The 27,477-nt window shown below is 42.5% G+C and overlaps 3 protein-coding genes across 5 annotated transcripts in view; 1 reads left to right on the top strand and 2 right to left on the bottom strand.

The window, feature by feature from the left end:
• Window positions 1–9,925, bottom strand: part of LOC310878436 (protein phosphatase 1 regulatory subunit 37-like) — a gene marked incomplete at both ends in the record, with an annotated part of 35,250 nt that extends 25,325 nt beyond the window's left edge. Inside the window, 2 exon segments of the mRNA XM_083792766.1 lie at window positions 7,109–7,209; window positions 9,757–9,925. Coding sequence (XP_083648892.1) covers window positions 7,109–7,209; window positions 9,757–9,925 — 270 coding nt within the window.
• Window positions 9,926–12,761: 2,836 nt separating this feature from the next.
• Window positions 12,762–13,253, bottom strand: LOC310878435 (NEDD8-conjugating enzyme Ubc12-like; the record flags this gene model as incomplete). Its single annotated transcript, XM_083792765.1, has 1 exon — window positions 12,762–13,253. The coding sequence occupies one exon, from the start codon at window positions 13,251–13,253 to the stop codon at window positions 12,762–12,764; it is 492 nt and encodes a 163-aa protein (XP_083648891.1).
• A 259-nt stretch (window positions 13,254–13,512) lies between these two features.
• The window catches only part of LOC310877538 (serine/threonine-protein kinase VRK1-like), a 35,955-nt gene continuing 21,990 nt past the window's right edge, over window positions 13,513–27,477 (top strand). For 2 of the 3 annotated variants that reach the window (XM_083791439.1, XM_083791437.1), the window contains exons 1-8: window positions 13,513–13,579; window positions 15,416–15,505; window positions 16,131–16,290; window positions 18,118–18,173; window positions 20,101–20,170; window positions 21,283–21,370; window positions 22,403–22,511; window positions 23,301–23,393. In XM_083791439.1, coding sequence (XP_083647565.1) covers window positions 16,131–16,290; window positions 18,118–18,173; window positions 20,101–20,170; window positions 21,283–21,370; window positions 22,403–22,511; window positions 23,301–23,393 — 576 coding nt within the window. In that variant the 5' untranslated portion in view covers window positions 13,513–13,579; window positions 15,416–15,505. Of the gene's footprint in view, window positions 13,580–14,099; window positions 14,228–15,415; window positions 15,506–16,130; window positions 16,291–18,117; window positions 18,174–20,100; window positions 20,171–21,282; window positions 21,371–22,402; window positions 22,512–23,300; window positions 23,394–27,477 lie in introns of those variants that run through there. The other variant, XM_083791438.1, reaches the window with a different exon arrangement.

Genomic DNA, 27,477 nt, shown 5'->3' with positions numbered 1-27,477 from the left:
ATGTGTTCAATTCATAAACTATAGCCCAGTTAAATCTATGGTGCTAAAATTATACTCATAACGTGCATGTGTCGTGCCGTCGGGGACTGGACCTCTCTCTCTCTCTCTCCTCCGCACGCACTGTTCCTTTGGGCATAGAGGCTGCACTGAGCACAGACAGACAAAGTCCATACTTCCCACAGTGACAGCACTCCATGTTTACAGCACGCACAGACAGACAGAATATTCTGTAGGCTACACTGCAGTGTTTTTATGTGTTTCCTTAAGCAATTGATTAATGTACTCGTCCTCATTTCGACCAGGGCTTCGGTAACGGGACATCTTTACGCTGCGTAAAATATACCTTCTCCGCCTCCAACTGTGTTTAGCTCCTCACCTGCCACATTGTTTGCTTCATTTCCTTTATTTGCTGCGGATTGCATTCCCACCTGCACCGAATCGTAATCAAGTGCGATTGGAAGCGAAGAGAAACCCCCGTTTTTGGTCGGAGTAGAATGCGATTCTTTGATGCGCATTAGGATTCGAATGATGCTTCACACCTGCCAAACGAAGTGCACTTTCTGACACTGTGCAGCAGGATTCGTTTTAATCGCAGTTTCTGGTGTGAAGGTCACCTAAATGTCAATATGACTAAATAGCAAAAATCTTTAGTTCTTTAGTCTTCTGATTTAGTCTTATAGTCTTTTGAACACACCATTTAGATTTAGTCCTATATTTATCTGAAATTATTTAGTCTAGCTTAGGCTATAGTCTTAGTCGGCTAAATTAAAAACCTTCGTCCTTTGGTCATATAGTGTTAGTCAACAAAATGAACACTTTGCATTGCTAATAAGCGGACATGGCAACACATGCTCTCTGCTTGTATTTTGCATATGCAGGAGCCTGCTAACTGAAGGAAAATAGTGTGGCACTTACACACAGTGACATTTACCTCGCCAGCTGACTGCGCCGCAACACCGGGGTGCCGGCAATAACAATCAGCATGCACTTAATTTTCGAAGTGGATGAGGGGGGAAATAAATGGTTTGCTTTAAAAAAGAAATGGCACGCAGGCAGGAAGAGCTATATCTTTGCGTGTGTTTGTGTGCGGATGCTAAGAGTGCATCTGTGTGTGTGTGTGTGTGTGTGTGTGTGTGTGTGTGTGTGTGTGTGTGTGTGTGTGTGTGTGTGTGTGTGTGTGTGTGTGTGTGTGTGTGTGTGTGTGTGTGTGTGTGTGTGTGTGTGTGTGCGCGCGTGTGCGTGCGTGCGCGTGCGTGCGTGTGCAAGTAAGCAGACAGGGATCAGTTTATATCAGCAGCGTATATATATATATATATATATATATATATAGGTAGAATTCTGTGCCGTGACGCTAATGCTAATCAAAGGGGCTCATGAGGCAACAGCGGTGGTCCGCACCAAACAGATTGTTATTTCTCATTTCTGGGAGGATTGTCTTTTTTCCCCCCTTTCTCCCCTTTGGGGGATTAAGCAAAAGAAAACAAAGAAAAACATTAGTGGGAATTGGATGTGACCCCATGAATTTATAGAGCTGCATATTGTCATGCTATAGGGGCCTGGCTCGCAGCTGTGGGATAAATAATGAAAGTTAAGTTGTGGTAATTGATTTCTCTTCAGTCCACTCAACTGAATAATCTGCAAAAAGGGAAACAACCACTAGCTATTCATCAGAAGATTTGCCAACATGCAGCTAATTCCTAGCTTATCCTCCCGCACATCACCGGAGGAATTTACTCCTAGTTTTATAGCCGGCCCGTTTCGGAATCCTTTTTGTGGTCGGAGGTACGCGGTTGACATTCAAGACTCGAGATTCAACTGAATCCTCCCGTTAATTCAACTCGGAGAGGGAACAAATGTTACTTGCGGGTCCATTTGGTTACATTTGTATCCTACAAATGAATAAATTGATACCATATAAGATTAGAAGATGGGAATCCAGACAACTTGAATTTCTAGGAGGGCCCAATTGTCACGTGCAACCTTAACAGCTCTGCTGTAAATAAAATGAAATGATTCAACTAATCAAACGCGTATTAAACTTGCCTATAGAAAAATCACACCTGTGTGAACTGAGCGGTTATATAGCCTACTGTTGTTGTTATAGGTATACTGTACTGAACTACTGTACTATATACTCCAAAAGTGCAAACCCCTGCAGGTCACACAGCGCCAGTCGCCCAACAGTGTGCACACATGCAAATATCTCTCCCCCCTCCTTGCCAAAGCGGTTGGTGTATGGCAGAGAGATGCCCGCCCGACGTTGATCTGCAATTATTACGTTGGTAATCACAGCTCCGCTGCTGAGAAAAAATAGAATAAAGGTAATACGGCGTCGCAGGCCTCGGATGTTTGGGCAAAGAAATTAAACGCAGCTATAGCTGCTTTGATTAAGCCCCCCCCCCCCCCCCCCCCCCCCCACCCCAACCCCCCAAACCTCTCATTGTTTACCGCTATGAAGATGTCACCGAAAGCAATGCATGCTTTATCCACTTAGAACTGTTCAGAGAAGCAGTACCTCCCCCCCCCCCCGGGTACAATAATAATAAATAAAATAAAATAAAGGCTTTAAATAGTCTTCAACCGTCGTCGTCCTCCTCGGGGGAATCTCCGCCGCCTCTTCTGTGCAAAGACCTAATTTAATAAATTTGCTCTTTAATCCATTTTGCGCGGGAACCCGTTTTGGTGTTAGCATTACATCATGCTTTAGCTATTGAAAAATAGCAGATCTACAAGCTCATAGCCTGCCACTGAGTGGCGCGCTACGAGCTTGTAGGTCTGCTATTTTTTGAAAATTCGAAGAACGACTGACATTTTTTGAATCTGATCTCAGGTCAGAATGGGTTAATCAGACCAGTGTACATGTGTCCAGTGGAAACCTCGTATGAATCTGATCTCTGCAGGTCAGAATGGGTTAAGCACCGAGTCTTAATTTTTTGCATTCTCTTATTACGGATTCACTCACATGTGTGCTCCCCCCCCCCCCCCCCCCACCCTCCCTCCCTCCCCCCTTTGGTCTAAATATCACCCTTCTCGGCTATAACTGCCTAACCATACACGTTTACTGGTCGGGGCGACCACCTCCGCTCCGTTTGGGGGTTCATTAGCACCTCGGAGATAATAGGGCGTCTGCACCGACTAATGTAAGCACTCGCTAAGTCTCTAATTTTTTCCACAAATAATTCCCCTTGATCTTAGCTGGAATTTATGCAGTGGGGGGGAGGGGGGGGGGGGGGGGTTAGAGAGCTATGTTCTTTAACCAATTCTGACCTGAGATCAGATTCTAAAAATGTCTATTACATCCTGACAGTGTCATTATTAACCCATTCTGACCTGAGATCAGATTAAAAAAATGTCAGTCGTTCTTCGATTTTTCAAAAATAGCAGACCTACAAGCTCGTAGCGCGCCACTCGGTGGCGCGATATGAGCTTGTAGATCTGCTATTTTAGCTAAAGCATAACATGATGCCAACACCAAAATGGGTGCCCGTTCAGAATGGGTTAACACGGCCAGTGAAGTAAGTAAGTACATAAAATGAATTATAAATGGTGGAGTTATATGTGTTTCAAGTGTGCCGTGCCTATAAACGAGTGTGTGTGTGTGTGTGTGCGCGCGTGCATGCATAAGTGCGTGCATGTATGCATGTGTGTGTTAATGAAGTACATTTACTTAAGTAGGCCTACTGTATACTGTATAAGTACAATGGTGAGGTACCATATTTGCACTTCATATTCCAATTTCCAATATTTTACTTCTACTCCATTACATCTCGGATCGAAATATTGTACTTTTATTCCACTTACATTGATTTGAAAACTTTAGTTACTATAGTTACTTTTGATTATTATTACAAAACATGCATTAACCACTTCAGCCCTACAGTATATACAATTCGGGCATTCAAAAGTAGCAATCTTGTTATGAGCTTGTATACCAGCTATTGTCAATTTTTCTTTATACATTTGTTACATTTGAAAACTTGAAAAACACAGCTGGAAGAAACTGCAGTCACTCGATGTTAATAGTATGTGTATAGTAGATAACAGTAGCACAATTTGAAAATTGCACCCTATGGCCAAAACAAAATGAAGTCTGTGTGGGTTTGACTGGATTGTTGAATTCCTACAATGACCATAATGCTTTGCTGCACTGCCCCTCCTTGTGGAGAGATTTAGTGTGCGCGTGTGTGTGTGTGTACTATACTGTATTTGTGAGGTCCAAATGTCTCCACAAGTATAGTAGACTTTGAGAACAATAATTGTTTTCGTCCTCAGAAAATGTAATAAGATTCAAAGCGATTCAGCTTGGGGTTATAGGGTTAGGATTAGGCATTTAAAAGATGCATGTATTGCCGGAAGAAAATAGTAATAACCCAAAAGAATTGTAAAATCATCATGCATTCATAAAATTACCGCCATGCATAAAACGTTCTTGTCCCCATGCACACGTATAGGAGTTATACAAATGTCTGTGTGTGTGTGTGTGTGTGTGTGTGTGTGTGTGTGTGTGTGTGTGTGTGTGTGTGTGTGTGTGTGTGTGTGTGTGTGTGTGTGTGTGTATGTGCGTGCGTGCACACGCGTGGTCCAACTTTACCAATCTCAGGTTTTGTTTGTTTTTGTTTACAGCTGTGCCATTATTTGCAATCCCACCAAGTTCAATTCCACAGAGCGGTTAACCTGCTCTTAGCCTCTTGTTTGGAGTGGGGATGCCGTTCGCATTTTTGCTGCAATAAATCTCATTGAGGCTGATTGAATGAAATGATTCAAATTACCCAAGGAATTTTAATGTGTACATGTGTGTATGTGCTCATAGTCACTCACTGCACCCATGCAGTACACACACACACGCACATGCACGCACGCACGCACACGCACACGCACACGCACACACACACACACACACACACACACACACACACACACACACACACACACACACACACACACACACACACACACACACACACACACACACACACACACACACACACAAATTAAGTGTGTACACTAGCGCTGGGGCTTGTCCATGTCTGTCCGATCTTGCAGTTGCATGATAATGTCTTCTTGATCATGAATGCATGTCACCGTCAGACAATGTTTTGACTGACATATAGGGTTCCGTTTCGTCCCCAACGCGCGATCCAAGGGTAACTGTGCAAATGATCCTGGGACTTTTCAGTGTAGATAGGAGTCCCCCCCCCAAAAATAAATAAATAAATAAAAGAATAAACAAAACAAGTCCTCCTCCCTGGCCTGTGGGACCCAGGGACACAGCCAGGGACACGGGGGCAAGACCCAGGGACACAGCCACACACACATTGCTGTGTATGGGAGTGGTTGCACCACTCAAAAAAAGAGAAAAACATGGGGGTCTGCATGTGGCCTAATTAATGCATATCAAACTGAATTGGTCCTCGAAATTAAAATGGTTGATTACTGGTCCAATCTCGGGGGATTCCAGTGCTCTACATGTTGTTGTTCAACAGCATAGCGCTCCTTAAATACATTTAAACTGGGTGTTTGCAAGCATACTGTGTGTGTGTGATATGCGTGAGTGAGCGAGTGCATTTTTCTTTTAGTTTCCTATATAAACTCCTTGGAGATCGATTCCTTTTGTGCGTGACATTATACATCATTGTACAGTATACCACAATTATTTTAGGAGCAGATTTGCTGATGCCGCAGAAGAGAATAAAAGGCTTTTCAAAAACGCTAGTTTCACTTTTGTAGAAGGGCATGTTCACTTTTCAGCGCGCACGCCTCCATGTATATAGGAGGCGCCCAGCAAGAGGCCAAACCCCATGCAGCACGCAGCTAGCTACCATGGGGATCTGTTGTCACCATTGGCATTCAGTGTTTTTCCACTCCCGTCTCAATTATTGATCATTACAAACAGGGAAAATGTGACCAATGGCCACTATAGCAGGCACTTCATTTTCTGCACATGTTTTCTGTTCTCCCCCTGCGGCCCAGACCTAGCCTAAGATTTTAGACTCTCATAGATGTATTTTTATCGATTCTGACAAGATGTCAGAATCGATCAAATACATCTATGAGAGTCTAAAATCGTAGGCTATATTATAGCTCAGAACGTGAGCCCTTCCCAGATTCACCACACCCACACCAATGACAGGTGACTGTGGGTTGGTTCTCACCCGGATCGGGGCCTGATATTTTGGGGGTCCCCAGATGACAATCTAAGTACCTTGTAAGACCTTTTTGAGAGGCCCTAGTGACTATGCCATGGGTCTATCTGATTAGATCCTCTACACACTATGCCATGGGTCTATCTGATCAGATCTCTACACACTATGCCATGCGTCTATCTGATTAGATCTCTACACACTATGCCATGCGTCTATCTGATTAGATCTCTACACACTATGCCATGGGTCTATCTGATCAGATCCTCTACAGTGTAGAGGATCTGATCAGATAGACCCATGGCATAGTGTGTAGAGATCTAATCAGATAGACCCATGGCATAGTGTGTAGAGTCTACACACTATGCCATGGGTCTATCTGATTAGATCTCTACACACTAGCCACTCCTACGTATGTCCAGCTTTTAGTGTGTGTCCACAAACTTTGTCCTACACCTTCCCAGTTAATTTTTTTACGTCATAGTCAAATTATGTCACATTTCACGTCATAGTGTAAACACAAACATTGGACACAAATATTGATGATGAAGATGTGGACGCAAATTGTGATTGGCCGGAATGAGACGATGTATGATCATGTACGATGTTAAGGGCGCCCTTCACTTCACACGGGTGTGTTTTTTTTAATACAAAGGTAATAAAATAATTTCAGTACAGTGACATGACAAGTCAATCTGACTTCTCTTCCGAGGGACTTGGTGAATTGGGCTATTGGCACCTATACGTTGTCCCTTGTATTAGGAGATCCCTGATGTCATCAGTATACATGACCATATATAGGGGCATCCTTGTCTAAGTAAGTAATCCTTTGCCACTCGATTTGCCACTCACTTCATTATTGTAGATCGGCTATTTTCACTACTTCTTAACCATTTATTTTTCTAATTCATGGTTAATTTGGGAACCAGTGATAGAAAGTGCACAGATGTCTCTATACAGTACTGTACCTTGAGCTGCTCCAGAACGAGGTTCCGGGGTTCCACCTGGTGTCTGTCGCAGCTGCGGCGGTAGGCCAGGCTTACCTCTGTCAAGGTGAGGCTGCTGTCAACTAAAACAGAATAATACACTCATTTAGAACCTTAATGTCGCTCGCGTGCCACAGAGAGCCAATGGCTCACATTCAAAGCTGGGGGGGGAGGGGGGGGGGGCTTGGAAAGTGCCATACGGTAATGTGTGCTGGGGCTCTGCTGTGCGTGTGTTCGTGCGTGGCAGTCAATGGGAGAGAGTGAGGAAGGACGTGCAGACGAAGACGATGGAAGTCTGTCTGCGTGGTAAATCAACCAATCAGGCGGCCCCCGATTCATCACCCGTTCGTCGCCTTGCGGGGATGTAATGAGCTTCCAGATGTGAATCCTATAGAGAGGCTCCAGGAGATTGAGACGTACTATAGGAATCGCTTTGATCTTTGAGTGTCCTACACAAAACCTTCCATGACACACAATGTCTAATTAGCGGTGGTGGAAATGACTGATTGATCGGATACTTCAGTAACAGCTCTGCCTGCCTGTCTGCGAATATTGGTATACGATTATACAATGGTGCTAAAAGGATAACACAAAAAGCCCGAAGAGGCTGTATTCAAGATCATAGAGACATTTTAAATACATATGGTAATATTCCATAATATACTGTACATATAAGACACCATCAACGCTATTATAGTAGCAATACATGTACAGTAAACGGAAGAGCTATACTCATTGTTTTTCACCTTTGTAAAAGTGGCAATATAACAATGCAGAAATACTGTTACAAAAAAAAGGAGAAAAAAAAGTATTGAATGACTTCAGTAGCCTACCAAAGTATAAATTTCTACAATGTTTCAAAACGTGTCTTTTAAAAAAATAGCTGATCTATGATCTATTTTCGAATAGTATAGTATAGCTACCGGTATATAAAATAGGGGTTACGGTAAGTGGTTAATGTGTAGGCTATGTTTTGTAATAATAATCTAAATGTGCAAAATCCACTTCTCCCCCTCCGGCCTCTCTTATTTCCTCAGATATTGAGTCAGCTGGGGGCGCCCGCTAGCCTAGTGGTCCGGGTATATATGCTGCCATATATAGGCTCTGTCCGGCCTGACAGCGCGTTGCGTGTTCGAGTCCCGTTGACAACCTTTGCTGCATGTCTCCCCCCGTCTCTCTCTCTACCAGGTAGGAATCAACACTGATGATGTGTCCAAGTCTGTGCTTCCGTAGATGTATTGTTAACATACCTTTGTCGCCGTGCGACACATTGTGAGCTCGTCTGCTATTTTCAAATGGCTGAAGTAAGTGGTTATAGTGCTTTGTAATAATAATCAAAATCTACAAAGTAACTATAGTAATTAGTAACTAAAGTTTTCATACAATTCAATTCCTAAAAGTAGGATATTTTATGTAGATGCATAGTGGAGAAGTAAAAATATTGAAAGTCGTAATTATTGTACACCACTGTTTGCTAGGATAGTTCCAGACAGTGGAAGGACAGACAGACCAGAGCCTCTTTTAGAAGGCCCTTGCTTGGACTATACACTGACACGAAAACGCGTATTCAGGGCGGAGTCACCACCCCCAGGGTAAGTTGTGATTTGCTCTCGTTCACTGCAATGCAATTTGCGGCATTTCCAAAACAATATTGCGCAGAGTAGCGATTATCAAACGTATTTGCAATGCCATACGTTGAAAGATCTGTTGCCCGTGGACAAGGCACGCTATCTCCGCAAGTTAGATATTATCGGCATAGATGTTTGTCCGTATGTGATTAAGGATTGGAAAAAGTTGCATTGGCAGCCATAGAAAATTCTGCCCAGGGTAAAAAACCGGATGTGATGTTTTTGGGCGTTCCTGTCTTGTTTCGTGTCAGTGTATTATATCCAATCATGTGGATCTCAGGATACTCATGGGGACCGCGTGGGTCCCATTTTTATCTGGGACTTGGACAGCCTGTGAGATCACTCGGTCATCTGTCTATGATGCCAGTTGGCTATGCTCAGTGGTGGATAAAGTACTTGTAGTTGTTTTATTTAAGTAAAATAATCAACCCCCCGCTAGACTACATGCAGTTGCATGTATACTATAGTATACAGTACCTATAGTATCTACTGTATATACCTATGTATACAGTAACAGTGTAGGAGTGGATAGCAGTTGATAGCAGATTTAGCATGTATTTATCTATTTGTTTTTTGATGGGTGCTAGCCCCTCCAATACATGCCTTTTGAAGATTACATCATATGGCAACCAAGTCTATGGGCTATTTAATGTCTGTTCAGAGCATTTATTTTTGCTATAGCCCCTCCTATGCCCAGCTTTGTTTGTTTGTGTGAAAACAATCACGATGATTTGATTGGCTGATCACCCCGTAGTGTTGATTTGATTGGCTGAGCAAAGGTATACAAAGGTGAGGGCAGAAAAGTGAAGACGCCAAAAGTGATTGGCCGGAATGACATTTGTGATGATTTGATTGGCAGAGTACGGAATGTGATGCATGATGATAAGAGTGCCCCTCACTTCACACGGGTGTGATATTTTACAATCGATTGAATTGATTAATTTGCCATTGTATTGATAGACAGACAGACAGACAGACAGACTAGAGATATAGAAAACTTACCATTTCGGTCTGTGTTCTTGTGCTCGGCGAAGCCCGATACGATTTTCTCATCCGGAGGGAAAGTCACACGCTTTTCACCTTTGACCTTCCCCTTCCCCTGGCTCTTGTTTGGGCTCTCTGCCCCTCGGTTGTCCGGCTCGTCATTCTCCTTGTCACTGCGCCCGGTCATCTTTCAATATTTAGGAGTCCATCGCGTATTAGGCCTTGTTCTTCTGCCACGGAGGAGGAATTCCTAAAGGCAACAACAAACAAGTCTCTCCGTGTCATGGGTCAAGGAAGTTATACGAAAGCAATAATCCTCCTTTCAGTTGTCACAAGAAATGTCTACGACGTTTGACGCACAAAATAGTTGTGCCATTTGTTCCCCTGGGTCTATAGTGAGCGCTCTCTCGTTGGAAAGACAAAGACTCCAGGGGAACAATATCTTATTCATGAGTTTAGTTGCCCGGGCCGCAAGTGAAACCCAATATGTTCCTATCGAATGACGGAAAAGAAAAAGAAAAACATTCACATGCCTACTATTCAGCATAGTGTTGCTGTCGGGTTAGATGCCTTGTCAGAAACTGTTCATTTTCTGGAAGTGGGGGGGGGGGGGAAATAACCCATGTTAACTTCCAATCGATCCAATGCGGTTGTTGTTTAGTAAAAAACAGTTATTTTCATTGGTTAAATTAAATATTCATAAAACCCACAGAGACTTAACCCCTTCCAAGCTGGTGTCCCTATTTAGGGGGCAGGCCATTATAGGTGACGATTTTCAAAATAAATTCAAAAGTAGTGAAAATAGCCACAATCAACATCAAGGGTACCCAAACTTTTCTGGGGACCCCCAAAATAAACATAATTGATAGTGTTGTAGTACTCGAGTCCAAATTTCCATTTACTCTGTCTCGTCTCGTCTCGCCCCTAAAACTTTGTTTGTGCAGATAATTATTTAAAAACCGGACATGCCAATCAAATCACAAATGTGGTACACGCAGACACACAAAGCTGGGCATAGGCCCTTAAAGAAATTCCCCAAAAAGCAAACTGACCTGGACTCCATATTAGATGGACACAGGAAGACGGATACAGAGATCTCCATATGTGGCCATAAAAGGGACACAAGACAGGCATCTGCCTATTTTATTATTATTCAATATCCCAATACATGTGGCCTGCCTGAGACATCAGTCATGACTCATGTATGACATACAGTCTATCTGTGACATACAAGCCCATATTTGTGCTAGGTTTCAACCTGATCTCACCTCTTTTACTCATATTTGGGCAAGTCGGTGGGGCGAGTCATTACACTTTTAGGCAAGGTTTCAGTTCGATCTGACTGCCGTTGACTTCCATTTTAAAATTATTAAAGCTAAATATCTTTTAAATTGCACTTGTGTGAACTGTGGATTGAGGGGCACCTTCACTTCTTGAAACAAACATTGTACTCTAAACAAACATTTGATTGATTGATTGATTGATTGATGAATGATTGATGAACAGATTGGAGAATTACAGTACAATTCATCATAACAATTAGAGACGTACCAATATACTCTTCTATATAGCCAAAAACAGGAAATAATCAGAGGAGGTAAAAAACAAACATACAGTGAGGGGAAAAAAGGTGTGGGTGGGGGATTCAGGTTTTACGGGGGCCAGTTTCGAATTGCAGCCGTCCGTAGGTGCCCTTTGAGAGTGGTTTTGAAGGAGTCAAGGGATTTGCATGTCTTAATGACTGTTGATAGGACGTTCCACATTTTGGTGGCATAGGAGCGGGTTTTTTTTCCCCTTTGTGCTGAATCTGAGTTGCACATGGTTTGTTGAGCTCCCTCTGGTGTTATGGGTGTGGACTTCGTTGACACATTTAAAATCATAGACATGGTCAAAGTCATAGACAAAGTCCATAGATTTGACTGTTATATGACGCAATCTCTGAAAGCTATAGACTTAATATACAAAATATATAGACTACACAAAATGTGAGAGGTACTATGAATGAAGTATTGAGGTACTTCCCTAGCTGGCCTATACGGGCAGCGTGCACAAGTTTTCTGCTGAACAGCCCAGCAGTTTGCAAGATTATCCCCAGACAAACACACACACAGACAGACAAAAACATAATCTTCCCCCATTGCTTACGGTAAGGTATATGTAAAAAAAAAATCACACTCGTGAGAAGTGAGCGGTGCCTTTCATCACAATGGTGACATCTGATGATGTCAACGACATGATGTCACGGACATTCCGTGCTCAAACGGACATTTCCGAGCTCAAACATACAGACATACAGACATACTGTACACACAAAGCTATGCATTGGAGTGGCTGCACGGCTAAAGAAATTACAAAAGAAAAAGAAAAAAAATGCATTGCGTTAATAGGATTTACACCCACACCGACCTGCAGCCTTCTTTACTGCAAGGTCAACACAAATCTCTCCTGCCTTTTCTGGCTCTCTCTCTCAATGTCACCACTATACAAAAAAAAGTTGAGGCCTTCGTCATCATCATAGTGACATTCAACAACGTGTTGATTGGCCCAAGTAAATGTATTAATTAATTCAAGTTATTTGGGGGGCTTTACTGATGGTCACAGTTTAGAGAGACAGTAAACAGGGAGAGTAGGGGAGTGACATGCAGAAAATAATCTTCCCGGCCCCCGGCATTCGGGAATAGATTAATAGAACTGAGCACTTGCTGTCATGGCATTAGAGTGCCTATGTCATATTTTTTAGTTGTATTTTTAAGTTAAGTTTAGTTTCAATTTGAGTTCATTGTGTGTGGTTGTTTAACCCGAGTTAGTTTTGTTTTTTTTATATCAGGTCTGGGGACCACCAGGGGTTCAAATGGTTCAAACTCGGTGAACAGGTGGACATCATGAACGAATTTTACCGTGTAGATTCTGGCATGATAATTCCACTGCCGCTGAGCAAGGCATACACAGGTTGTTGGTTGGCTGCTGGGGGTGATGGTAGCCTACTGTATGCACTGCCAGCGACTAGGGAGGTTAAGAAGGCACTATCTAGCATCCTTCAGAGACCGCTGAACATTCTTCTCAAACTCCTTCTTGTTCGTCTTCAGGAGCTCTGCCGCCTCCTTGTTCAGCGGGTCGTCCGGGTTCGGCTCTAGCAACAGGAACTGGAGACCCACGATGATGGCGCTCAGCGTCAACACGGGCTTCCAGTCCTCCCGTAGGATATTTAGGCAAACATTTCCTTCGAGGTCGATGTTGGGGTGATACACCTTGGTCTCGCACTTCACCTTGGGAGGATCGTGGGGATAACCCAGTCCAACCTTGAAGCTGAAGATGAATTTGCCGCCCTTGTAAAAACCTTCATCTGGCTGGATGGTGAGTTTGCAGTTGAGCAGGTCGTCAGCATCTGGGAAATCGAGTGACCAAGTCTTTGACTTGGTCATCTCGTTGATGTCTTTCTGGATTCGGAGATGGGCTGCCTTGGCTTTGGCACCGCCGCCTCTGGCTGTCTTGGCCCCTAGTCCCAGTTTGAACATATTTCACACAAGTTGTGGATTATAATAATATATAATATATAATATTTAGTTGGATAATATAGTATATTTCTGTCCCTTCTTATGTGAGCTTGGTGAAATTGACTACAATGATTCTAGAGGCCAATACGCTGCAAACTGACCGAGCACCGCTGTTTTATTTCGACGGTGACGTCGGCGGTAGTAGCGCGTACGGTGACGTCAGAGACAGAGTTGACCAATAAAACTCGTGACGCCAGGTGACGCACTTATTTGCGTTGGCTTTTGCGGGAAGTTCGGTGGAGCAGCTGAAGGAATATAAACTTGGTGACAGCAGCAACACGGTGACGGTACGGGTTCGCATTTCGGCGTTTATTCGCACACCCCACAGTGCTGCATATTATTAACACGACTCTAATCTCAAGCACGGAAGTGTCCCGGACGGCCTCACTTTTAACCGGCCACCGGTAGCTAACGTTAGCCATATGCTATATATGTTTGTGGCTAGTTTACTTTGCCTCTAGGGTGTAACGTGAATAATTAACCCACGTCTTTAACTGGAAATTTAAATGAATGGACACAGTTGGACTTGGGTAGTTGTGGTTATAATTGTATGTAAACTAAACCGTGTCGCTTGTTTTAAATTCAAAGCACGCATTGGCTACAAGAAGCTATAGGCTGGGGGTGGGGGTTCGTTTCGCCTTTCCAGCTTGCGCATCCGGTCTGTATACTATAATTCGGATACGGAAGTGGTTTGGCTGATTGCTGTGTGTGTGTGTGTGCGTGTGGAAATGGAAGGATGTTGGGGTGGGCGGGCTGTAGACCGGATGACACTGGCTGAACATGGAATGGAAACCAACAAGGCGTACTAGAGGCTGCTTTTTTTCATGGCAAAGAAAAGGGGAAAAAACACGTTAATAAAAGCTTTTCACGAGGGCGTTTTGAAGTTGAGCATCTTGTTCGTTCACATTCACGTGTGGCGACGTCTTGTATCAGCTGTATGTTAAACACAGCTAATTCAGCGACTGGTTTACAAAGACTGTTGGCTATAGCCTATTGAATGAGCCACGCTTATCCAATACTTGTAGGATGCAATAATAAGTTGGCTAAAGCTGACAACAGATAGCAACAACAATAGCTTATGTATCAGTAGCCTACTAGGTAGTCAAACGAAGATGATTCAGATGAAAAAGTAAGCCACGTTTGTATAACGCATTTAAACCAAAGGGGATGTGCTTTACATTCAACATTACAGAATACAGATTGTCCATATATGATCCATGTATGTCACGTTGGTTATGAACTTTATGAAAGTAAAACGGTAGTTATTGATGTCATGTCACAACGTGACAGGTAAATAAATTGCATGACCGTTGTAGGAGACAATATTTGTGTCCTCCCGTATACATTTAGAATACAGCTGATTGATTGAAATATTTATTAACAGTTTGCAGAATTACAGTACATTTCAAGCACAAACTCAATACAAAGACTGTTAACTGTGAGTGGACGACCCAATTAAGCATTACACTTGTTTACAACAGGGTCCACATTGTTCAATTCATCAAAACATTTAGAGACATACAAATAGACACTTCTATGTAGCTAAAGAACAGAACAGGAATTCATCATATAGGAAGCAAAAAAGGGAAAAGATACATATACAGTGAGGGGAGGTGGGGGGGATTCAGATTCTACAGAGGCCAGTTTCGAATTGCAGCCATCCGTAGGTGCCCTTTGATAGCGGTTTTGAAGGAGTCAAGGGATTCACATGTCTTAATGACTGTTGGTAGGGCGTTCCACATTTTGGTGGCATAGGAGCGAAAATAATTTAGTCCCTTGTTTGTGCCGAATCTGGGTTGTACATGGTTTGTTGCACTCCCTCTGGTGTTGTGGGTGTGGACTTCGTTTACATTAAGGAAGTATTTAGACAGGTACATGGGTATCTTGGTGGTGTATCGAATCTTGTGGACCAGACCCATTGCAAGATGCTGTACTCTGTCGTCGACCCTAAGCCATCCCAGCCTGTCAAAGTGGGCAGGGGTGAGGTGGGTTCGGGGGGTGAGGCCAAGTAGGAGCCTGACCAGTTTGTTTTGGGAGGTCTGGAGCCTTGTTTTAAGCTGTACTAACTCACATAAGCTAGACATCTGCTATATATATATTTTTTTCTTTTTGTTTACTTGTAGGCCTACTGTCTGTAATCTTGGTCTCCAGGAGAGAGATCGAGACGCACACCATCACTAAATTAGCTGCGGACCCCCTGGAACCCCTTCAAGGTGAGAACAAGTGTTAGCCTTCCTAGCATTCCTTAGCATTCCTTTTCGGAGTTATGATCCGTTTGGGGAGTGGATGATATTGTCACGTCATGTCGTAGTCATTGTTTTGTAGTCATCGGGCCAGAACCCTCAATCTGGACCTTCCAGATTGAGGGTTGAGGTTAGTGATGTAGACCAGTGGTTCCTAAACCTGGTGACGTGAGGTTAGTGATGTGTAGACCAGTGGTTCCTAAACCTTTTCATGACGAGAACCACCAAATTGACACTAATCAGCTCGTGGACCCCCATTTGAAAAGATATGCCAGGGACCCCCCATAAGAAGATTTTCATGGCATTGATTCTCAACCCGTTTAATTTCAAGGACCCCCGGTTTGACATGCATTAGTCTACGGACTCTCATTTAATGGCATTTCTATCTCTGGGAAGCCCCATTTATATTGTAAAATCAATGTTAATTTAACTCTGAGAGTGTACAAATGGACCCGTTATAAGGGTCCATTTGGTTCCTAACTATCATCTTGCTGGGGACTCCCTGGAACTCCCTCGAGGACCCCTGGGGGTCCCCGGACCCCACCTTGGGATACACTGGTGTAGACTGATCAGGTGGCTTCTCTGTGTGTCTCAGATGCCTCCTAAAGCCAAGGCAGCAGGGAAGCCGAGAGCTCCTCCCAAGAGGAAGCTGGCAGAGGAGTTTCCACCCGGAGAGGTCCTCACAGATATGGTGAAAAAATCCTGGAAGCTCGGTGCACCAATTGGTCAAGGGGGCTTTGGCCTACTCTATTTGGGTAAGTAATGGAGTAATCTTGTACTACTTGTATGAAAGCTAAATGCCTTTTTTAAGATGATGTCTGACGTCTTACGATTTAGAAAAATATATTTCAGTGTTTGTACCGTGTTACTGGAAAGTATCGAATGTGCTTGTATTTGGAAACCACTGTATAAAGTTCTGTATAGACCCACTCTTGACCTTGGAAGTAATGGGTGACCAAAAAAAATGTTTTGAGAATGTAAAAACCTTGACAAAGGTTGACAAATAGTCAAATTCCATGTCTACGACTCTACGTGACAAAAGCTGAAGCCAGATTTATACTTTGTCTTATGCCAGTGTCTCGCGCCAAAAACGGCTGACATACAAGCTTGCAACTCGTTGCACATTTCTTTTTTTCTTTCTTTCTTTCTTTCTTTCTTTCTTTCTTTCTTACTTTCTCACATTTATTTATACTCGGAAATACAGTTGAGGGCAAGCCCTCATTTTCAACGTAGCCGAGGTTACAATACACAAAATACAGTCACAAAACAATACATCAAAAACGCAACATTATAAATCATGGTCAATTACAAAGGAACTTTATACAGAACAACGATCGGTAAAATAAATCAATTGAAGCAGGAGCAATCAGTACATGTGGCACGTTCTGAGCTTGTACTGCTACAGTGCTGTTTTCTGTACGTGACACTGCTGTACAATGAAGGAGGCCTTGCAATTAACAAGGTGGTGCGATTGATATATTTGTTTTGGGTTAAAAGCTGTATCCTGATAGTAATCATTGCTAGCATGCAGTGGTTCTCAACCAGTGGTCCAGACCAGGGACCACCAGTGGTCCTTGAGGAGCTTCCAGGTGGTCCCCAGCTAAATGATGGAACGTTGGTAACCAAATGGACCCTTATAGATCTTCATAATCTTTATAATAATGTAACTCTTGAGAGGCTAGCACAAAATTAAACCAAACAGGCCCGTGCGGCTCCATTTGGTTTCATTTTACTTTCTCAACAGTTACATTATTGTTAAACATCTGCTTGCTTGCTTAATTTGCAAGCAGGCTACACAATTGGAGAATGTAGAATAATTGTTATTTTTTCAAGAATAACAAAATATTATTATTTTTGTCTGAGAGACTTCGCTATATCTCAACAAATGGTGCTCTTTGGCTCAAATGCTGGATAATTAATGAACCTTTTTATAGCAGTGGTTTTTCAACCCTTTTCGCATCGAGGGTTCGTAACGGCTGGCATCTCCAGCTCTTAAGGCTCATACATAGTCTGGATTTTCGGTGGTTAAGTGACCACGAACTACAAAATGACGTCACTGAGCCGCGGTGAAGAGCAACCCAGCGCCACCGCTCCAGCCCTTCTCTCTGTTTTTACTCGCCACCGCTCAACGTTATTTCAGCTCCGGTGGTCAGCTCACCACCGAAAATCCAGACTATGAATAGGCCTTTAGAATAAAGACATTTCATCCAATCAGGAGAGTGACCATTTATCGGCTTCAATTTGATAGTGTCCTAGTTAACACATTTTTTTCTGCTCACATGCCATCACTTCCAATTTCACTGATTTGTCCTGTGTGAGTGCTCTCTCTCCTGATTGGATAAAATTGGTTTCCTGACCTGAAAATGTATTTTCTTTTCACTAACGAGGTGGAGAGACATGGAGACTCCTGTTACTGAACAACACTATATAGCAATGACTACTACCAGAATATAGAGCCATGTAACACTTAATTTAATGAAAAGAAGAAAGAAATCACTTGCTGCATCTCCAATAGCGCAGTAGATTGTATGAGCTATAATTTCATTAAAGTCGTATGAAATCCCTTTCTGTTTATTTTACAGCTGATGAAAATTCGGCAAAAGCTGTAGGGGTTGACGCTCCATATGTGATCAAAGTGGTAAGACTAACTAATTGCACCAATTTCCCTTTTTCCTAATTTGCTTAGATACGGCGCAGTTTATGCATGTCGCCAAATAAAATAAAATACTTTTTATATATTTAGTTGATGGGGGGATTAAAGCCAATTTGTCGGGTATTTTGCATTTACCTTTCCTTGCTAGATGGAAAGACTTAAACCATGCCAGAGAAAAATAACTTATGGAGCTACTGCTACATTAACCCTATTTTCAATTTCAATATGTGCATTACTTGTTTTTCTTCTTCATTCATTTAGCCTATAAAAGCCTATTTAAAAAGCAATTTGTTTTTTATATTTAAGAAGTTGTGCAGGCCTAAACCTTACCAGTGAAAAACCCCTTTCACAGAGCTACAGCAACCCTGTTTTATGTGTATACGTTTCATTTATTAAGTGTATAAAAGCCTTTTATGCATGGATGTGTTGGCATTATTAAACCATTTTGACCTGAGATCAGATTCTAAAAATGTCTTCTACATCCTGACAGTTTTCTGAAAAAGCTATGTTTCTATGTCAGTCGTTCTTCGATTTTTTTTAGATCTGCTATTTTTCAATAGCTAAAGCATAACATAATACCAAAAGGGGTTCCCGCCCAAAATGGGATAAACCAGAAACCAGAGTGGAGCTTCTTTCAGATGGGGGACGTAGGCAATAGGTCACTCGTGTTCCTCCAGAACTACAATGCCATCACTGTGAATTAACAGATTTGGGTGATCTAGAAGCTCACGTGTGGCTAAATGTTAAATGGTGCCTAGAGCTATTTCTCTGAAATCATATTTAGCTGTAATTGGGTTTTTGGCGGTGTGCCTATTATTAACCAATTCTGTGTAAGCTGCCGTTAGCACTGACTGCTTCTTGTAAACCCAGTCCATTTGTTATAAAAAAAAATAGCCTGATAGTCCTTTTTGACTCGTCTATATTAACGACTGCTATCCATTCCTTTTTAAACCCACAGAAAATCATAGCTTTGCCCATTTGTGACGATCGTATAACAGTATAACAGTCATAATTTACATTATGCTTTAGTTTCTGCACCTGTAACCATGTACCGTAATTTCCGGACTATAAGCCGCACCTGAATATAAGCCGCACCAGCAAAATTTAGGGAAAATCCCATATACAAGCCGCACCGGACTATAAGCCGCAGCTACGTTAGCTCAGAGCCTTAGATGGCTCTGCGTTAGCTGTAAAAATCCATAGATTAGCCGCACCGTTGTATAAGCCGCAGGGTTCAAATCATGGGTAAAAAGCCGCGGCTTATAGTCCGGAAATTACGGACCCCTATACTTTGTTAACCGAATACCCCCAGGGGTCTTCACTTGGCTTTCTGTCCCCTCCTCCACCCCCACCAACACCAAATCTCTCAGCTGAAAATAGCTGATCTACAAGCTCACAAGTCAACGCAACATGGCACATACTTAGTTCGGCTATTTTCGGCAAATGTGCGCCTATTGTGACATGGCCAGAGTAGGGATGCTAGGCTTTATGTGGTCAAAAAAGGAAATAACAATGTGTGTAGGTTATCGTCTTTCGGGCATGTCCAAACAAACCAGTCACTTTTCAGGATTTAATGTATTGAATTTGTAATGATACAGATGTATTTGTGCACGGCAACACTCTTGAAAACAAGATCTTTCATTGTCGGTCTGAGGTGACGGGCCCTTTTTGATGTTTTTATATATTTTTTGTATTTAAATTAAATATTCTTTAGGCCCAGGGCATGTCACGTGATCTTCCTGCACAACCTTTGGGATCTACTGGTAAATCGTGACCTACCTTTCGGGCATGCTGTAGTGTGATCATGTGGGGCGTAAATGAGCAAATAAATAAAAGTTAAAATATGGAGATAAGGGTTAATGTTGTGTGAGTTGATGGCCTCTCCTTGTTATGTCTCCACTCTCCACTACAGGAGCCCAGTGAAAGCGGCCCGTTGTTCTCCGAGCTCAAGTTCTACATGAGAGCGGCCAGGCCTGATCAGAGTATGACATGACTGTGTGTGTGTGTGTGTGTGTGTGTGTGTGTGTGTGTGAGAGAGTGTGACCCACTCACTCATAGTACTGCAGTTTTATAAATGCCATTTACCTTTTTGGTTTTAGCTGTTTTTAACCTCATCACTTGGTTCATACCTGGTGTCATGCATCTAATCAGCCATTTCTCTTTTGAGGAAAACCAGGAAAATGCCCTCACAATGTCTTAGTTTCTCAAATTCTACTATACTTGCGGGGGGGGGGGGGGGGGTCCTCACAAGTATAGTAATACAAGTACACGTATGCACGAACGCAACATTAAAGTGAGCCGACAAATACAGAACAGTCACAAACACAGCACAGTCTCTCACCGGCGGTTCAAACTTTCTTAACCCATTCTGACCTGAGATCAGATTCTAAAATAATTCTTCTACATCCTGACAGTTTTCTGAAAAAGCTATGTTTCTATTTCAGTTGTTCTTCGATTTTTCAAAAATAGCAGACCTACAAGCTCGTAGCGCGCCACTCGGTGGCGCGCTATGAGCTTGTAGATCTGCTATTTTTCAATGGCTAAATTATAACATAATGTTTAAAACACAAAGGGGATCCCGCCCAAAATGGATTAATTAAATAAACGATAAAAAGTGGTAGCTTCGCCACGGAGGAGACCTTGCAGAGGAGGACTCATCCCCAACACTGCTTCTGGTATGGCTGGTGCCGTTCGCCCCGAAGCCACGGCTTTGCATTTTATATAATAACAACAATCCAAATGTCAATCTCCCCTGACGATTAACCGTTATATTACTAAGGAATCAAACGCTCATATTTTATTCATGGCTGTTGTTGCGTTGTTGGTACATATTTGTCCCGCCAGCAGATTAGCTTGCGGTCGCGCCTCCCGTACCCCACCCTCCCCCTCCTGCCCCCCCTGTGGAATTACACTTATTACTTTGAGTGTCACCGGCGTCACCCACCAGCTCCAACACTTGTATCTCTAGCTTACCCTGCGGTCTGTTTCACAGTAGTGTTCTTAACACGCTTTCAGACTTCAAAAAATAAACGTGTGTGTGTGTATTTTGTACATGTTGTTTTTCTCTTCATAGTTTATTTTCTTTGTCCTTCAGTTGAGAGTTGGACGAGGTCTCATAAGCTGAAACATCTGGGCGTTCCAAAGTACTGGGGCTCTGGTCAGCATGAGAAAGGAGGGAAAAAGTAAGCTGCTCTGTTCTTTTATTCTCAGTTGTTGTTTCAGAAGTAATTAAGGAATTGTAGTTGCCCGTATTAGCGGCAAATAATAGCAGAAGAAAAAGGCTGAACGGGAGTCGAGCCTGATTTTATACTTTGTTGTGCACCAAAACTAGACGGATCTACAAGCCCTCAACACATCGCCTGGCGACATGTTGTGAGCGTGTAGATTGCCTAGGTTTGGCCACGACACACTGGTGCACCACTACATATCTGTCAGGCTTCACTGTTTCCTGCATCTGGCTAAAGTCCACAACTTTGACAGGACTTAGAACCAGGACTTTGTTTTTGGTGCTATCCCTTTTTGACTGAGTGTTTGACTGTACTCTGTTGCTGTATACATTCTGTTTAATCAATCAATCAATCAGTTTTTGAATAAAACAGTGATTTCCAAGTGGGCTCCCAAGATTATGTATCTTCTTTCAAACCTGAAATTAAATTTAGTATGATACGGTTACCGATGAATCTCATTTAGACATAAGGATGATTCTACAAATGTCTTCTAAATCCTGACAGTGGTTCTCAAAGTTTTTCATGTCAAGACACCAAACTATATGTAATTGGCTGCCGACCCCCACCTGAAAATATGTTGTTCCAGGGACCCTCCCAGAAGCAAAGACTTTAGTTAAAAACGTTCGCTCTGAAAGAATATATATTGAAAGATAAAAAAATGGCAGATCTACAAGCTCGTAGCGCTGCCGCGTTCAAGGTTGAGAACCACTAGGCGTAACGGTACGTTTTAACAGCGGTCGACAGCCAGAAGTGCATTATTTGTCAATGGGACCCGGCAACTACTGGTGATGGAGGCGATAGTAGGCGAACAGGCGATGGTCGAAAAGTGGGCGATTGGGCGATAGCCAATGAAATTCAAGCGACGCTCGCCGTTGGGTCTCTAAGGTCTCCCGCTGTTAAAACGTACTGTATGTCACGTTGTGTCATTCACCAGGCTCAGCTTGTGATGAACCATTTCCTCCCCCCTCCCCTCCACCCTCATCCCAGGTACAGGTTCATGGTCATGGACCGGTGTGGCACGGACCTTCAGAAGAAGTTTGAACAGAGCGGAGGGAGGTTCCCCAGAAAACTGGTCCTGCAGCTCGGGCTGCGCCTGGTCGGTGTTGATTTAGATTTTTGGTTTTTAGTCGTAGTCTCTTGAATGGTTTTCATTTAGTTTTAGTCACCTGGAATGTTTAGTGTTTGTCTAGTTTTAGTCTACTAAATGCCATAAGATTTTTGTCTACTAAATCTACAGTTGATTTAGTCGACAAGTGTATTTTGGCGGGCCTTGATGGCGTCATAATGACCGGATTTACACAAATAGCCCATCTACAAGTGCTTGTAGATCTGCTATTTTCAGCATGTAACCAACACGCCACGCGTTGGTTGCATGCTGAAAATAGTCTAGTTTTTATTTGTTGACGGAATTGTCAATATATTTAATCTTAGTTCTTGTCGTCATAGCTTAGTTTTCATTTAGTTTCCATTTAGTCCTGAAAGAAAAGTAGTTGACGAACATTACATTCTTTCGTAGACTAAATCAACACTGGTTGGCTGTTGCTTTGTGGATAATCAGACCCGTCTGAACTCTGAAGTGAGCTGTACTGTACTTTACTGTACTGTACTGTACAAGCCCTCCTTCCTAGCCTATGTGTGTCTGTGTTAGGCTGTGCAACAGTGACACTTGTTGGTGAACAAATGCTATGACGCTATTTCCGTGCTCGGACACAGCCAGAGACACGGGGACAGACCCAGGGACACAGCCACACATAGCTGTCTATAGGAGTGGTTGCACCACTCAAAAAATGATAATGTGAGAAACGGGACAAGTGAGGTACAAGATATTAAACAATAGTAGGCTATGTAAAAAAAAATCTTTCTTCTACCCTTTTGTCTTGTTTAGCTGGACATTCTGGAGTACATCCATGAACATGAGTATGTGCACGCCGACATTAAGGCCTCCAACCTGGTCCTGAGTTACAGAGACCCCAATCAGGTCAGTAGCTGGGACGGACGGACATACACACAGTGGGTCAGTAGCTGGGACAGACATACGAGCAGTGGGTCAGTAGCTGGGACAGACATACGAGCAGTGGGTCAGTAGCTGGGACAGACATACGAGCAGTGGGTCAGTAGCTGGGACAGACATACGAGCAGTGGGTCAGTAGCTGGGACAGACATACGAGCAGTGGGTCAGTAGCTGGGACAGACATACGAGCAGTGGGTCAGTAGCTGGGACAGACATACGAGCAGTGGTGGCAACCCATTTAGACCTGAGAAAAGATTCAACAAATGCTTTCTAAATCCTGACAGTTTTCTGAAAAACCCATGTTTCTATGTCGCTCGTTCTCAACCTTTTTCATGTCAAGGACCCCGAGAATTATCTTAAACCCACAGAGGCACTTAAAATACATACAAAAATAGACTACTTTTGACTGCAGTAAGGCATTCATTATCAAACAAATAAATAAAATAACATAAAATATGGATATGGATTGGAAGGGTTCTGCCTGACGGCAATGATTGGTTTCTCCTTTTACTTTGGTGATGTTTTTTTTTGGAATGCAAATTTCCCCAAACTCAATGTTGAACCAATTAATTTGCAATCTTATTAATAACCTGCTTGTAAAAATATAAAATATGAATTATTATCCACATTTAACCCATTTTGGCCTGACGTCGATATTTAAAAAAATGTCATTTGTTTTCTTCTGAAAAACCTCATGTTTCTATATCAGTGGTTCTCAATATTTCATGTCGAGTTCCCCAAAAATTATCTGTAATCGTCCGCCGACCCCCATCTGAAAATATGTTGTTCCAGGGACCAACCCCCCAGAAGCAAAGATTTTAGTTAAAAACGGAAACTCTGAAAGAATATATCTTCAAAGATTTAAGGCACATTTTCACGAATTTTCAAAGATAGCAGTCGACCTACAAGCTCGTTGCGCGGCACTCTGTACCGCACTATGAGCTTGTAGATCTGCTATTTTCAATAGCTAAAGTATAACATAATGCTTAAAACACCAAAAGGGGTTCCCGCCCCAAAATGGTTTAAGATGTGGTATTTTGGCCAACTCTACTTTTGAATTCCACTAACTAAACTGCATGTGGTTTGGTTTGTTCACCTGCCTGCTGGTGCTCTTGACTACTAAATGTTTGAAATCTCCAAGAATCTAATTCGGAATGAATTTCCCATGTATTACCAAATTAATACCTTAATCTATAGTGTGTGCAGTGAATCGGTTAAATGAATTAAGTTTGAAGGGGACTTTATTACTCCCAACAACCAATGCTTTTCTCTGAAAGTGTTCACACATTTTCCAGCCTTGCTGACAATGCCATAGATTCTGAATACATGTCATGGGTCCTGATTTAACCTAGTGCTAGCTGCACAGTGAAATTAGCAGGTTTAAAACAGTTGGCTTCCCATTGAAGCCAAAGTTCTTTTTAACGGTACTAAAAATAAAACAAATCATCACACATTGAGGCCATGGCATGGCAGTGGAAATTGTGCTAATTGACAGCATGGTACCGATGTCAAGTTAATGATCAATACATCGGCCAAAACCGATATCAGTCGGCCGACTATTCACTACAGTAACTTTAAAAAGTAAAGGAATTATGGTATAATGTATTTGATTCGAATGCAGTTTCACTGCTTCGTTAAGTTTCAATTCTTCTGATGTATACATACTTTGTCGTACGCTGGGTAAAAAAATATAGCCTGGTTAATAAACCAGACCGAATCAGCCGTTGGCAAAAATAAATTGCCTTCCGGCGGATTACGGTCTGGAGAGGCTCAATTGTACGCCCTTTCCTACACCAGAGAAATGGGGCGGCCAATCGGGACACGGTATGCAATATGGGCGGGCTTTGGTACAGTGACTTTCAATGCTTGAGACCTTTGACTGACAGCTCTGACCAATTGCGTCAAAGAGAAAATGTTTCCCAGGAAATGAAATCCAAGCTGAGCCTCCCCAGACTAATATCCCGCGGTCCGTGCGATATTAGTCTGGTTTATTAACCAGGCTAAAAATAAATCGCATTGTGAGATGGTAGATTGGCTATATTTCGGTGTTGGACGCCATCGTATGCCTGAGTGTGCATCAGACACATTCGTGCGTGTGCATGGGCGTGTGCGTGTGCGTGTGCGTGTGTGCGTGTGTGTGCGTGTGTGTGTGTGTGTGTGTGTGTGTGTGTGTGTGTGTGTGTGTGTGTGTGTGTGTGTGTGTGTGTGTGTGTGTGTGTGTGTGTGTGTGTGTGTGTGTGTGTGTGTGTGTGTGTGTGTGTGTGTGTGTGTGTGTGTGTGTGTGTGTGTGTGTGTGTGTGTGTGTGTGTGTGTGTGTGTGTGTGTGTGTGTGTGTGTGTGTGTGTGTGTGTGTGTGTGTGTGTGTGTGTGCGTGCGCTTGAGAGAGGGGGATTGTTATAGTGTGCCATCCAAACGTTGGGAAGATTAGGCAGCGGCACAGAGCTGTTTGGAGCAAACAAGGTGGGGGGGCAGGGGCAAATATTTAATTTAGGAATTAATAATGTATCGTTGGTGGTGTTATTAAATGCGCTATTTTTTAAATGACAATTTCGAAATGGGTCCCCTGTGGGTTTCTGTGCGTGGGTGCGAGGTCTTTTTTCCTTTTTTTTTTTTGCACACCGTGCCGGTTTGATAGCCCGGCTTGCCCTGGAGTTATTAGCAATGTTTGTCTGGTTCACGTCCTTTATTTCAAGAATATATTATATTAAAAGATGTGAAGCACATTTTCACGGTTTTTCAAAAAAATAGCAGACCTACAAGCTCGTAGCGCGCCACTCGGTGGCGCGCTACGAGCTTGTAGATCTGCTATTTTTCAATAGCTAAATTATAACATAATGTTTACATTTTCTGGTTTATTTATATTTATTATACCGCATTTTGCGTTTTTATCTCCACCAGTAGCCAATTGTTCTGTATGAGGATGTTACCAAGAGCAGTTGTTTGTTTTCAAAATGAGACGCCCACCTTTTTGAGAATGGAAGTCATTCCTATTCTTACAAAAATAATGTCATGAAGTTACATGAAAGTATTTCTCATATTTTGGGTGCAGTACTTAGTTTAGACAGTTTTTGGTTTAGACTAGTCATTGGTTAGACCAGTCATTAGTCCTACAACTACAACCTATCTCAAACCCAAAACACGGGGCAGCACACCTAAACATAACCTTAACCCATGTCTAACCAATACTAAGTATATATTTTAACTTTTTTTTTTTAACAAGTCTTTCCCACTGTAACTTAGTACATTGTTATATTGTGAGCTTGTAGATCTGCCATTTTCAAAAGATTATTATACATTTGAAAACTTTTAAATGGGACATTCTGCTGAATGAGTACGTTCTACTTTTGGTACTTTAAGCACAGTTTGAATCCAATACTTTTGTACTTTTACTCAAGTAAATGTTTGAATTCGGGGCTTTTACTTGTAACAGAGTATATGCATATAGCAGTATTGATACTTTTACTTAAATGGACACTTCACCCTTTTTGCTAAAAAATATATGTTAATGACGTTTAGAAGCTTTAGAACACTTTCCTGGGGGTCTTTATGTGTGTAATATGTGGTTTTAGATATTTTAGATTGTAGCAGTGAGCCTGTTGTCTCTGATGTCATGGACACTGGGCTCACTACCTTCCTGGACTACATGTTGTCTCAGTAAGACAGCTCTCCCCCTATCCACAAGGAGGAGCAGTGCACCAAAGAATTATGGGAATTGTAGTCCAGGAAGGTAGTGAGACCAGTGTCCATGACATCAGAGACAACAGGCTCACTGCTACAATCTAAAATATCTAAAATTACATACATAAATACCCCCAGGAAAGTGATCTAAAGCTTCTAAACGTCATTAACATATATTTGTTTGCAAAAAGGGTGAAGTGTCCCTTTAACACTGAACATGTAGCCCTGCTTACCCTGAATGCATTCAATATCTCCCCTGGCCTGAGCGAGCATGACATAATCTCTCATAAGTGAGGCCAGTGGAAGACATGGACGTTATTGCAGCATTAACAAAGTAACCCATTTTTAACGCTTTGAAATTGACCATGTTCAC

Source organism: Protomyctophum parallelum (assembly GCF_964188405.1).
Source record: "Protomyctophum parallelum genome assembly, chromosome: 20".
In the NCBI taxonomy this organism is placed as follows: Eukaryota; Metazoa; Chordata; class Actinopteri; order Myctophiformes; family Myctophidae; genus Protomyctophum; species Protomyctophum parallelum.
The sequence above is the reverse complement of the archived record's forward strand: the minus strand, read 5'-3'. Positions and strand labels throughout refer to the sequence as shown.